This window comes from Pteronotus mesoamericanus, unplaced genomic scaffold (genome assembly GCF_021234165.1).
Source record: "Pteronotus mesoamericanus isolate MK-2021 breed Mesoamerican mustached bat unplaced genomic scaffold, CSHL_Meso_final contig_68, whole genome shotgun sequence".
NCBI classification, from domain to species: Eukaryota; Metazoa; Chordata; class Mammalia; order Chiroptera; family Mormoopidae; genus Pteronotus; species Pteronotus mesoamericanus.
The window spans coordinates 2,809,821-2,822,450 of record NW_026555234.1 but is presented as its reverse complement, the minus strand read 5'-3'; the positions used below and the strand labels follow the sequence as shown (position 1 = coordinate 2,822,450).

At 53.4% G+C, this 12,630-nt stretch overlaps 1 protein-coding gene across 7 annotated transcripts in view; it reads left to right on the top strand.

The window, feature by feature from the left end:
• The window catches only part of KIAA0232 (KIAA0232 ortholog), a 72,371-nt gene that overhangs the window by 45,534 nt on the left and 14,207 nt on the right, over positions 1 to 12,630 (top strand). For 6 of the 7 annotated variants that reach the window (XM_054581919.1, XM_054581920.1, XM_054581921.1 and 3 more), the window contains 3 exons: positions 5,742 to 5,808; positions 6,817 to 6,898; positions 9,144 to 12,432. In XM_054581919.1, coding sequence (XP_054437894.1) covers positions 5,742 to 5,808; positions 6,817 to 6,898; positions 9,144 to 12,432 — 3,438 coding nt within the window. Of the gene's footprint in view, positions 1 to 4,281; positions 4,527 to 5,741; positions 5,809 to 6,816; positions 6,899 to 9,143; positions 12,433 to 12,630 lie in introns of those variants that run through there. The other variant, XM_054581923.1, reaches the window with a different exon arrangement.

Here is a 12,630-nt window from a genome sequence, read left to right as displayed (position 1 = left end):
TCCGTAAAATCCCTTGGAGCTTTGAAGGAATTCAGAGCGCAGGTGGTTTTTAAGGTGGAGGGGTTAGTTCAGGTAAATTCTTTGAGCGAATCCCAAGAAGCTGCTGAGTCATGGTTGGGAGGAAAATACGAGTAGGGAGTTTCCATCCGGGAAAGGATCTTACTTTGGCTTTGGGCCCGAGTCGCTGAGAAAATGACACTGGCCTTTGACTCTCGGCGCAGCTGAGGGAGAACAAGGCCGCTGCGGCCCCTGGTGAAAGTGCGGCGCGCAGGCACCCGGTCACAGCCACGCCGGGCCCCGCCGCTGCGCTGTCCGCCATGTGCTGGGCGAGTTTGTGGGGAGGCGCGAACTGCGCGAGGCTGGGACCGTGGCTTGTGACGCTCTTTGGTTCTTTGCATGGCTGCTCTGGGAAATGGCTTTCCTTTGCCTGCCTGTCTAGGTGGGATTTTTGTTTTCGAACTCAGTGAAACATATTTGTCCTAGCTTATCACTTCCTTCTTATAAAAAGGTTGCATTGTTTTTTCCTAATAGTGGTGGTGTTTTACCTCTTACTAAAATCGGCTGAGGACAGAGCGTGCCGGGGGTGTGCTGGGAGCCTGGTGAGAGCTCGGGGAGTAGGGGAGCCGCGGGGAGCCCGCCAGCCCTGCCCCAGCGGCCAGCAGCAGCCTGTGCCGAGGCCCGGACCCCGGGTCCCAGACTGCGGTCCGCAGAGCCCTTGAGCCAGCTCTCCCGGCTCTTGGGGGTCCAGTGGAGAGAATTTGAAACAGGCCTCTTTAACAGTGGCCTAAAACAGTAAAAAGGAATCACTGGTCAGTTACCAGTTGTAGGCTCTCTGGAATCTGCCTAGTGGCTTCCATGAAAGGAGCAAAGAGACCCTACACAAGAGATTATAATGCAAAAGTTTTGTTTTGGCCTCAGTGAATGTTTGCATATGGGCGTGTTGTTCCTGTCCTAAGCGCTGAGAATTGTCACGCCTGTGGTTCTGTGCTCAGCTTTCTTTCCCTCCAAGTCCAGAGGCAACTCTTTATAGTCACTATCAAATGGTCCAAGTCAAAAGCCATGAACAAGTTTACAGCCTAATTGACTCAAGTGCCAGTGACCTAATCACAGGACCGTGGAACAGGCAGTGCAGGTGAGCGGGTAGAGGTGACCGTGCCACACCAGACTGAATCCGGTTCCATCATGTCCATGGTGCGCGTGTGACTGTTGCAGGTGCCGCGCCACAGCCCCTGTGGGAGCGGGCTCCTTGCTGTCCCTCGGCGGCGGCGGCGGCGGCGGGAAGGCTCGCTTGTCCAGTTCCCTGGTGCGTGCCTGCGATGTGGGGTTCTGCCTCCGCTTTGCCCTGGTGGCGGGCTGCACCCGCCGGACGGCCCGACTTGGCCCGGCCCGCTCAGCATTGCATCTGAGGGGTGTTGCCGAAACGGCACGGGGACTCAGGTGTGCCCAAACTTGGTTTTAGGTGCATCGATTAAAGTTTGTCCTCATCCGTAAAGGTCTGCGAGCAGTTGAAGTTCACGCCTTCGGAGATCGTGGCCTTGGCGGGCGCTGTGCTTGCTGCTTCCCTTGGTTCACGGCTATACCTAACATGCGGGTCTCTGGGCGTTCGCGGTCTGCCGCGGGCTTTGCACTTGCTTTGTCTGCAGTACAAAACGAGGCCTGTGGGGAGGCGTGGCGCCCTGACCCAGCCCCCGCCCCCAGGTGGCCGCTTTTTATTGTGCCGCTTTCCCCACACTGTGTGTTTGTTTTCAGTAGACACGCTGCGTGTGTGATGCTGTTAAATATATCCAGACTTCTCTTTCTCCCCTTTAAAAATCATAAAACAGAATGTTGAATTGTGCCAACTGGGTTTTTTTTTGAGTCCTCAAGTTTGCTTGGTTTTGTTCTATCCCCAGAGTTAGAGCTTTTTGTAATGTTTGTTTTGTTTTTTAATAATTAGTTATCTTTCTATTTTGTTTTTATTGTGCTCCTTACAACAGAATCAAAACTAGGATTTCATCCCCCACTCTGGGAGTGGCTGGAAGACCCAAAACCCTGTCCAGGGAGCGAGTAGAGAGAGGGCGCAGCAGTAACGCACTGCAGCGGAGCTGGCTCTGCAGCCGGTGGCCCTGGTGCAGCCCGGCCGCCGCCCGCGGCAAGGACCTTAGCGAGGGCCCGCACTCGGGCCCGGCGGGCCTCGCTGCAGTGGCCCGTGTTCCCACCGAGCCCCCGGCCAGGCTCACCCGGCCGGTGCAGGCGCGCAAGCAGCCCTGCCGTGTCACACCCGTGGTGCTCATATGCCAGGCAGGGTTGTCCCCACAGAAGCCACGTCGGGTATTTCAGGGAGTGGGCTTCCCAGGGTAGTTATGACCATACACAGTCATTGTGTCTCTGCACACTGATATTTGAATGCTCTTCATTCTGGGTGATAACGAGAGCATCGAAACAGTGATAAGGATCACTCACTGAGCGCTGAACAGACGTGGTGCCTGTCTGGTGCTCCGTGTGCGCGGTACTCCCTCTACAGGCCAGGCCCCGAGCAGCCGACGGCCACCGTTGCTAACAGTGCCCCGCCCCCTCTGCTCACAGCCCGCTCGCTGGAAGCCTGGGCTCCGTCTCCCCGTCTCCTGGGTGCAGATGCAGCTGGGCCATTCAGGGAGACCTTTGGCTTTTCCTCTGCGAAGCGTGAAGGCTGCAGAGTTTGGAGCAGAGGGCAGTGCGACCTGTAGGACCCTGCTGGCTGCTTCAGGAGACTAGCCAGGCCCAGGGTGGGGGCAGGGCGGGGGGGCAGAGCGGCCCAGATGGCAGGGTGCAGAAGCTGTTCAGTAGTCCAGGGGGTCCTGCTGCTGGGGTCTGGGGGCAAGGGGGTCCGCCTGTGTCCGCGGTGGGGAGCTGACAGGGCTGGATGCGGGGAAAGGGAGGGACGGGAGGAACGGAGGGAGACAGCAGGGTGTTTGGCCTGAGCAGCAGCAAGAGCAGGATCATCATTTCCTGAGAAACAGGCAATGAGGGAAGGAGCACCGATTGGGGGGTGGCTGGGGGGTGGGGGGTGTGTGAATAAGACTTGCACGTGAGAGACTATGAAAGAGCTAAGTAGGGATTTTGAAAAGGCAGTTGGCGACGTGTGTCCGGGGTTGGTGGGGCTGGGCGGTGTGGGGCGGGGGTTAGGTGAGAGGCCGTCTGCTGGTGTGCTTGTCCTGCTCAGAGCGTGCGCCCCGCGGGTCTCCATGGGGCCAAGTGGGGTGCGGGGCGAGCAAGGCGACGGAGAGGTGGGGCCTCTGGTCACCGGCAAAGCACAGGCCCCTCTTGGTCTGGAGACGACAAGCAGCATATGTGCCCTGCCGGCGCGCGAGCCCGTGGTCGGGCAGGATTCAGACCCGGGCCTGGGGGAGCCCGGGTCGGGACACACCCCGCTCGGCCACCCCCTGGAGAAGTGGGAGTTCGAGCGCGGGTGCTGGGGGCAGGGACCTTGTTCCCTGGGTCCGCCCGATGCGCTGGGGATGCGCCTGCCCCCCTGTTTGCCGGCCGAGGGACCAAGGGACTGAGGCCGCAAGTGATGGTGCGTTTGGAAGGCTGCTGCTGGACGGACCCTGTGCTCGCCGCTCACTCGCTCACGTCCGCGGAGTGCTGCGACCTGAGGTTTGGGGCTTTGGGCTGTGTGGCGTCGCGCGCGTTTGCTGCTGGAGGGAAGGGGGCACTGTCCTACTTATAAGTGAGAGAAGGCGAGTCGAGTTAAGCGGTAAAATGTTAGTACTGTTTTTTCTACCTACAGCTCATTCTCACTAAAGTAGGGGAATAGTTTATTTTATTTGTTAAGACGCTGTAGGCTCTCAGTATTCTTCAATGCCCTGTGGATATGGTAACTATAAAAATGTGATTATTAAGATTACCTAATAGTTTATATTATAATTGAGAAAGCAAGTAAAATCTTTCGTCAACAGCCCCGAGTTAACAATTAGGAGAGCCTGCCAGGAGGTGATAGGGGCCGACGGCTGCTTCTGATGCCGTTGCTGCTTCTTACTTTGCTGTTATGATAACCCAAGGGTTTAATGACTTAAAAATATATGTGTAAATAAATACACACACACTTATACACAAGGGTGCTGCAGTAGACGAGGAAGACAGGAGCCTGATGAGTAGAGCTTGCTTCTATGTGCAGAGTGAAGGAGGCCATCGTTTCTTTGCCATGTGTACATGAGAGCAAACACATGCACTTTGCCTTGTGTTACGGTCCAGGACAACTGCGTGTTGCAGTTGTGTGGAGGTGATGCCCACAGCGGAGCACGAGGAGGGCCGCCGCGCCCCTGGGTTGGGTGCTGGCTCTGCCACGCCGGCTGTGGCGCGGCGGCCGCCCTAGTCCTGGAGGAAGGGGGGAAGCAGTCCCCTAGGCCCGGAGTCCAGCCCTGGCACCGGCCTCAGGAACACAGCGACACGGGCTGGTGCACAGAGCAGCACGCAGCAGCGAACACGTCAGCTGACACTGGTGTTAGGTTCATGGTCGGGAGGAAGTGGAATAAAACGGCCGTCCTCACCCCACCTCGAGCGCCATGGTAAGCAGAGCCTTTCCGACGGGGCTGTGTGGCCAGAGCGCTATTCGTGACTAGTCGCTGCCTTGGTTGTTACGAGTGTTTGAGAGGGAAGAACAGCTCTCTTTTGGGCCATTTCCCTGTCTCCCCCATCCTGTTTCTCTAGTAAAAGCTGTGGTTTGATGTGGATAGAATGTAACTATGGTTGTTTACAATTAACCCTTGTCATTGGGGTCTGTTTCTTGCTGCTCAAAGGGTGTAAGGGCCCCCCGTGCTTGCTTAGGGTATCTGTAACGCTTGTGCTGAGTCACTGAGTTAAGCGAGTGGGGCGAAGCTCTATTTTTAGCCCGGCAGGGCCCAGGAGGGAGCCGGCGGAGCACAGGCATGAGCACCTGTTCCAGTGGTGCCCACCTAGAGAGACTCAGGCCCCCTGTGAATGCTCTAAGGCCCCTGAACAAGGACAAGGCTGCTCAAAAATACGTTTGCTCTTTCTGATACATTGTAAAACATTTTTCTTTCTTCTTGTTAGAAATGGAGAATTTTTAAAGTTTAAAAGTCTACATAAGTAAAAGACTATTTGTGCCTGTTTCCAACATTCCTTCTTCTTTAAAGGTGGGCTCTTTTCCCTACGCTCCCAGTTTCAGGCTCTTTCCCAGGCTCTCCCTCGGTCGTACCCCATTTCTCATAGAGGCCGGTGAGCCCCGTCCGTGCCCCACCAGGGCCCCTGTGGGAACACAAGGCCGGCGGGCGGCCTGCCCCCTGTGCCGCACGTGCCTTGCTGCGGTCACAAGTGCTCGCTGTAGGAAAGGAAAACCACCTGTTTTCTTCAGGCCGTGAGCTCCTTGACGACTCGAGGGAGCTCCTCGTGGTTTTTCCTTATGTTGAGTTTGGTCCAAGACCTTGCTGATGCGGGTCGTGAATAGATGGTGTCTTTCAATCACGTGATGGGCATCTTGGTGCTCAGGTGGGCCCATTGGCTAATGGCTGTACCCTGGGAAGACAGAAGCCATTTTGGGGGTAGGTGCCATTGAACGCACTTAATTAGAACTGAGTATGTATACTGAATGGGCTCTATGAACGTGTAATTTTCAAACTCTTGTGTTCATTTAAATATTGATAATGGATTTCTTTTGGAACGTGGAAAATTAGTTTATTCATAGAATCTTTATATTAAAACAAAAGCGTGCCCCTGACTTTGCGCACGCCTGGCAGTGAGCCCTGTGTGTCTCTCCCCCGCAGAGCTCCGGCATCGAGACACTGGTGGAGGAGCTCTGCTCCCGGCTGAAAGACCTGCAGAGCAAGCAAGGTGAGGGCGGCCGGGGGGCACTGCGCGGGGGGCGGGGGGCTCAGGGCTGCGCGACAGCTGCCGCGGCGGGCGTCCGGCCTCTGCGGCCCGCGGCCATCTCCCGGCCAGCACAGGTCAGCCCCGCAGCCGCCTGGGGTGGAGCCACTGCTGTCACAGAGCGTTACTTCACATCCCCGTGTAGGGAGGAGCCGTTCCCTTCCTCTGTCTTCAGATGGAGGCTCTTTCCCATCCTCTTGCCCCTGTTGACGCCTGCCCGTGACACTCAGGCTCCCAGAGGCGTCGGCGCCGAGCGCCTCAGGGTCGGAGGCCCCGCTGCCTGGGCTGTCGAAGTCCTTGGGGAAGGCAGGTCCACTCACCACCCCCCAGCACCTGCCCCACCTTTTCTGCGGGCCCTCAGAACGGGAGCTACGGGCTGAGACGAAGGCCCCTTGTTTTCCTTGTCCTTTTTATGCTTGTTTTCCCCACCAGGCCTTGCGCCGTCCCGCGAAGGGCGCGGTGGTCAGTGGGTTGGTAATCCCAGTCAGTATCCTGAGCTCAGCTAAGGATGCGGCCCTTTGATTCTGTTTCAGTTAAAACACAGCCCTTGGTCACCTGGCTGTAACAGAGTGTGAATTGTGATTAAGAATTTTCTTTGCAGATCAGGATAGTATTCATTAAGGTGAGTCGGTTTAAAAGTCCATGAGTGCAGAATTTTGTGGGGAAATATTTCTGGAATCTAAACAGGTATTCACTCCCCCTGGTGTAATTAGTAAGTGCGCAGGGGCGCGCAGTGTCTCGGCAACGCACCCCTAGAGCCCTGGGTCGCATGAGAGGGGCACGCCCACCTCTCAGCCACACTCCCGGGCGCGGCCGCGGAGTTCCTGCTGGCGCTGAGAAATAGTCTCGTTAAAAAGACACACTGCTATAGAGTTCTTTTTAAGCCACAAAAGCTTATAAAATTTTTGTTGAAGTTACTTGGTAAACTTTTGAAAACATGACAGATCTTTCTGAATTTTTGTTTCATAACAGAAGAGAAGATTCACAAGAAGTTAGAGGGGTCCCCATCTCCAGAGGCAGGACTGTCCCCCACAGCAAAGGATCGAGTGGAAATGTACGTAACGTTGCGTCCGTACTGAGGATGCCTGCTTGTTAAAATCAGACTAGTAATCGCTGCATGGTTTACAGGTTTTGTCCGTTGTGTGTAGTTTCATATTTTATAATTCCAGAAACATTTATTGAGCACGCAGTTACGTACTTGACACAGAATTCAAAGGTGAAAAGATGTTTCTATCTTTCATATACATATTGAATCAATATTTGTGCAGGGATTGTATGAACCAAGCGAGGTTATTATTTACAGCCCATTCATGTCCTGTGGCCTTTGAGGTTCACCTGTGTCCTTTGAGACAAGGGAAAGAAATTACGCTTCTCCATGCTTCACACACAGGAAGCCAAGTGCCCGCTGCTGATTCCAAAGGGAATGGGCGCCAGTCACTGACCTGGTCAAACTTGTTTGCTAGAGGTGCTTCTAGCCCTTCCTTTGTAAATGGTTAGTATTAAAATCAGCTGCATTGTAAGTAGACTTCTTTGTTATATATTTTATTTGAATCTTCTGAGCCTCTAAAACCCAAGGGAAAAAGTAGCACTTGGTTGGTTGGCATAAGCCTGCGCTGTCCAGCCTGGTGGCCATAAGCTGGGTGTGGCTGCGGAGCCCTTGAGATGTGGGTACTTCAACCTGAGACATCTTGTGAGTGTAAGTCCCACCCGATTTCAAAGCCTTAGTATGGAAAAGAATGTCAGCTATTTCACTAATATCTTTTCATATCAGGTACCTGTTGAAATGATGTTATCGTGGTTATAGTTGGTTAAGTAAAATATCTTATTGGAATTAATTTCACCTGTTTTTTATACTTTTTAAAAAAGATTCTATTTATTTGTTTTTAGAGAGAAGGAAAGGGAGGAAGAGAGGGAGAGAAACAACAGTGTGTGGTTGCCTCTTGAGTGCCCCCAACTGGGGACCTGACCCGCAACCCAGGCATGTGTCCTGACCGGGAATCGAACCGGTGGCCTTTTGGTTCACAGGCCGGTGCTCAATCCACTGAGCAACACCAGCCAGGGCTGTTTCTTACTTACACTTTTAAGGTGACTCCTCCCACATTAAAATTTCACAGGAGGCACACAATATGTATTTGCATCAGGTAACCCGGGGACACATGGAGAAGGAGAGTCTCTGCAAGTGCGGCCTTTCATTACTTTGCCTGTGACCTTGACTGTGGCATGCGGACTGACAGTCCCCTTGGTAGCCAGCCTGACTCCAGATCCTCCCTTTGGCAGTCTGTCTTGTTGCGCAGCCTTCGGTGGCCCCTGGTGTCCTAGCAAACGGGAAACTCGCCTTCCCTGCTTGCCAGCCCTCTGGAACCAGCCCCTGGCCTTCCCGCTCCGCGTTTCCAGGAGTCACAGGGCTGGCCTGGTCCCTGTTCCGAGTGTGGCTTCATGTCCTTGCTCACCGGTCAGGTGCTGCACCTCCCAACCAGCGCTCACCCTCCGCCCGGTGCCCGGAACTTCGAGGAACTTCGAGGCTCCCTGCGGCCTGCGTGCTCTGGTGGCTCTAGGCCTCACTAGCGCGGGAGCAGCGCAGTCTCTGAGGGCCTCCGCAGTGCCTCGGCGGGGAGTAACAGCGACGACGCGGTGCTGTTTATGGCCCGTTTGTCATATTAATTCCTTTGCGCCTCACGGCTCTCCGAGGCAGATACTGTTACTGCCCCCATTGTGTAGGTCGGGAAACCGAGCCACAGAGAGGGTAAGAACACGCCTGAGGTCACCCAGCCAGAAAGTGGCAGTCGGTTCGAATTCAAGAAGTGTAGCTTCAGAGCTTATATTTTCGCTACGTGGCTCTGCAGTGTCTCCCCATCTACGTCCAGTGCCCACAAGGCTCACGAGGCAAGTCATAGGACCGCTATTTGCAGCTGAGAAAATGTGGACCAAGACATTACATAACGAACTTAAAGTCACAAGCATAGTAAGTGGCAGAGCCAGGAATGAAATTCAGATGTCCCTTATCAAAATACTACTTTTTTTCCTACAACATTGTATTTTTTACTTATGGCTTCTTAATTAAAATTCAGATTTTGAAGATAGAAACTCATTTTACATATTTTGTTAATATTATAATGCTTATTTCAGTGCTTGGTACATTGGCCTACACGTAAAGGACATTCTACTGTATTAGTAATTGTTTAAAAGTTAATAATTCGCTGGCTGTTGAAATGAAACATTTCCTTCTTCCAGTTGGTAATGTTTTTGTTTTTCTGATACAGCTAAGTGCGCACTCCTGACCTCTTTACGCCCTATTTCAGGTACTACGAAGCATTTCCACCGCTTTCCGAGAAGCCAGTCTGCCTGCAAGAGATCATGACTGTGTGGAACAAGTCTAAGGTCTGCTCTTACTCCAGCTCCTCGTCGTCATCCACAGCCCCGCCGGCCAGCACAGACACGCCATCGCCCAAGGACTGCACCAGTGAAGGCGAAGCCCACAGGGACCGAAGCGATGACGCGCCCGCCACCGTGCACGAGAAAACCCCGAGCAGAAGTAAACGCGAGCAGGAGAACAAGTTCAGCAACGGCCCGATGGAAGAAAAGCCTGCTTCGTATAGAAAGCAGATCCGACACAAGCCCGAAGGAAAGGTCCGCCCTCGCTCCTGGTCTTCCGGCTCCAGTGAGGCAGGCTCGAGCTCCAGTGGCAACCAGGGGGAGGCGAAGGCGTCTGCGAAGTGTGTGAAAGTGAGGCACAAGGCGCGAGAAATCCGAAACAGGAAAGGGCGCAACGGGCAGAGCCGGCTGGCGCTGAAGCACGGCGAGAAGGCCGAGAGGAACACCCACGCGGGCGTCGGCGGCGGCGGCGGCAGCGTCGGCTCCGGCAGACAGCTGTGCAGGCGGGCCAAGCGGCCGCTGAAGGAGGCGGGCAGGAGGGACACGGACGGCGCTGAGGGGAGAGACCTGTACCTGGACGGCAGGAACGACAAGGAGTACAAGGAGGAGCCGCTGTGGTACACGGAGCCGATTGCGGAGTATTTTGTTCCTTTGAGCAGGAAAAGCAAGCTAGAGACCACCTACCGGAACAGACAAGATGCGCACGACCCGATGGCAGAGGCGGTGGAGGGGCTGTCTGACTCAGTGCATGGTCTTTGTATCAGCAACAGTAATATTCATAAAACATACCTCGCAGCAGGCACTTTCATTGACGGTCATTTTGTAGAGATGCCTGCGGTCATCGATGAGGAGCTCGACCTCACTGGGACCTCGTTCTGTTCTCTCCCGGAGGACAGCAAGTACTTGGATGATATTCATCTGTCAGAATTAACCCACTTCTATGAAGTGGATATTGACCAATCCATGTTGGATCCTGGTGCCTCAGAAACAATGCAAGGAGAAAGTCGGATTTTGAATATGATTCGACAAAAAAGCAAAGAGAAAACAGACTTTGAGGCAGAATGTTGCATAGTGTTAGACGGGACGGAGTTGCAAGGGGAACGTGCAATATGGACAGACCCAGGCCGCCCTGCGGGGGCCGAGGGGCTGCTGCGCCAGGACCCGGGCGGCCTGGCTCGGCTCTGGGAGTGCCGCTCGGCCAGCTCCGGCGACGCCGACGGGGAGAGCTTCGGGGGCGACTCCCCGATTCGGCTGTCTCCCATCTTAGACAGCGCGGCCCTCAGTCCGCATCTGCTTGCTGGCAATCAAGAGCTCTTTTCAGATATTAATGAAGGATCTGGTATAAACTCTTGTTTTTCAGTGTTTGAAGTGCAATGCAGTAATTCTGTTTTACCATTTTCTTTTGAAACACTCAACTTGGGAACTGAAAATACAGATTCTAGTGCGAACATGCTTGGGAAAACACAGTCCAGGTTGCTAATATGGACCAGAAATAGTGCCTTTGAAGAAAACGAACACTGTTCTAATCTTTCAACAAGAACCTGTAGTCCATGGTCCCATTCAGAAGAAACACGGTCAGACAACGAGACGTTAAATATTCAGTTTGAAGAATCCACGCAGTTTAATGCAGAAGATATGAATTATGTCGTCCCAAGAGTCTCGTCAAATTATGTAGATGAAGAACTTCTAGATTTTTTGCAAGATGAAACTTGCCAGCAAAACAGTAGAACTTTAGGAGAAATTCCTACGTTAGTTTTCAAAAAAAAATCTAAACTAGAATCTGTCTGTGGTATTCAGCTAGAACACAAAACAGAAAACAAAACCTTTGAAACTACACGAGTGTGTCGCGAGGGCAGTCCACGTGGAGGCGGCTACAGCTCAGGGGTCATGAAAGACATCTGGACGAAGATGGCCGACGGTTCGTCCGTGGCTATGGTAGAAGTAGAGAGAGTCGCCGACGAGCTGTTTTCGACAGATGTGAGTAACTACTGCTGCTGCCTGGATACTGAAGCTAAAGCGGAGCCCCTTGAGGAGCCGAATAAGGCCGTGCAGCGATCCGAGTATCACCTGTGGGAGGGGCAGGGCGAGAACCTGGAGAAAAGAGCTTTCGCTCCCAGCGAGCTCTCCGAGGCGGATGGCGGGGACTACACCACCCCCTCTAGGCCCTGGGGTGTGGCCCAGGAGAAGGAGAACGCCTTCATTCTCGGAGGCGTCTACGGAGAGCTGAAAACCTTCAGCAGCGACGGGGAATGGGCGGTGCTGCCCCCCGGGCACGCCAGAGGGAGCTTGCTGCAGTGCGCGGCCTCGGATGTGGTGACGATAGCTGGCACAGATGTCTTCATGACCCCGGGAAACAGCTTCGCTCCGGGTCACAGGCAGTTATGGAAACCCTTTGTGTCATTTGAACAGAATGACCAGCCGAAGAGTGGGGAAAACGGATTAAATAAGGGATTTTCTTTTGTCTTCCATGAAGACTTACTAGGAGCTTGTGGTAACTTTCAAGTTGAAGATCCTGGGCTTGAATATTCATTCTCTTCCTTCGACTTAAACAATCCATTCTCACAAGTTCTTCACGTAGAATGTTCATTTGAACCTGAAGGGATTGCATCTTTCAGCCCTAGTTTTAAACCGAAGTCAATCCTCTGCTCTGATTCAGACAGTGAAGTTTTTCACCCCAGGATATGTGGCGTTGACAGAACGCAATACAGGGCTATTCGGATCTCTCCTCGGACTCACTTTCGCCCAATTTCTGCATCTGAACTGTCCCCAGGAGGAGGAAGCGAGTCGGAGTTTGAATCTGAGAAAGACGAAGCAATTATTCCCGTTCCTTCTCAGGTCGATGCATTTGAAGGTCCACAAGCAGATCTCAAACCCCTGGAAGAAGATGCAGAGAAAGAAGGCCATTACTATGGACAATCAGAGCTGGAGTCTGGAAAATTCCTCCCCAGGCTAAAGAAATCTGGGATGGAGAAGAGCGCTCAGACATCGCTGGATTCCCAGGAGGAGTCCGCGGGGGCCCTGCCAGGCGGGAACCAGAGCCAGTGTTTGGGATGCAGCGGGGATGACTCTCTGGAAATCAACTTAGAAAGCTCAGAAGCGAATTGTAAAATAATGACACAATGTGAGGAAGAAATTAATAATTTTTGCAGTTGCAAAGCAGGCTGTCAGTTCCCTGCTTGTGAAGATGACCCGGTTTCCTCTGGGCCACTGGAGGAGGTACGTGCCTGTGGGCGCTGGTGTTTGGCAGAAGGATCTGCTCAGGCTTTAAACTGAGAGCAGCCACGTGAAGGGGGGAAAGACGGGGTTTTGCTGTTGAGAAATGAGCTTAACCGTCTCAAAATCTGTTGTTCTTAGGATTTTACCTAAGGACTTAAAATCGACTTGATATTTATAAATTTGAACTAGACGGTAGAC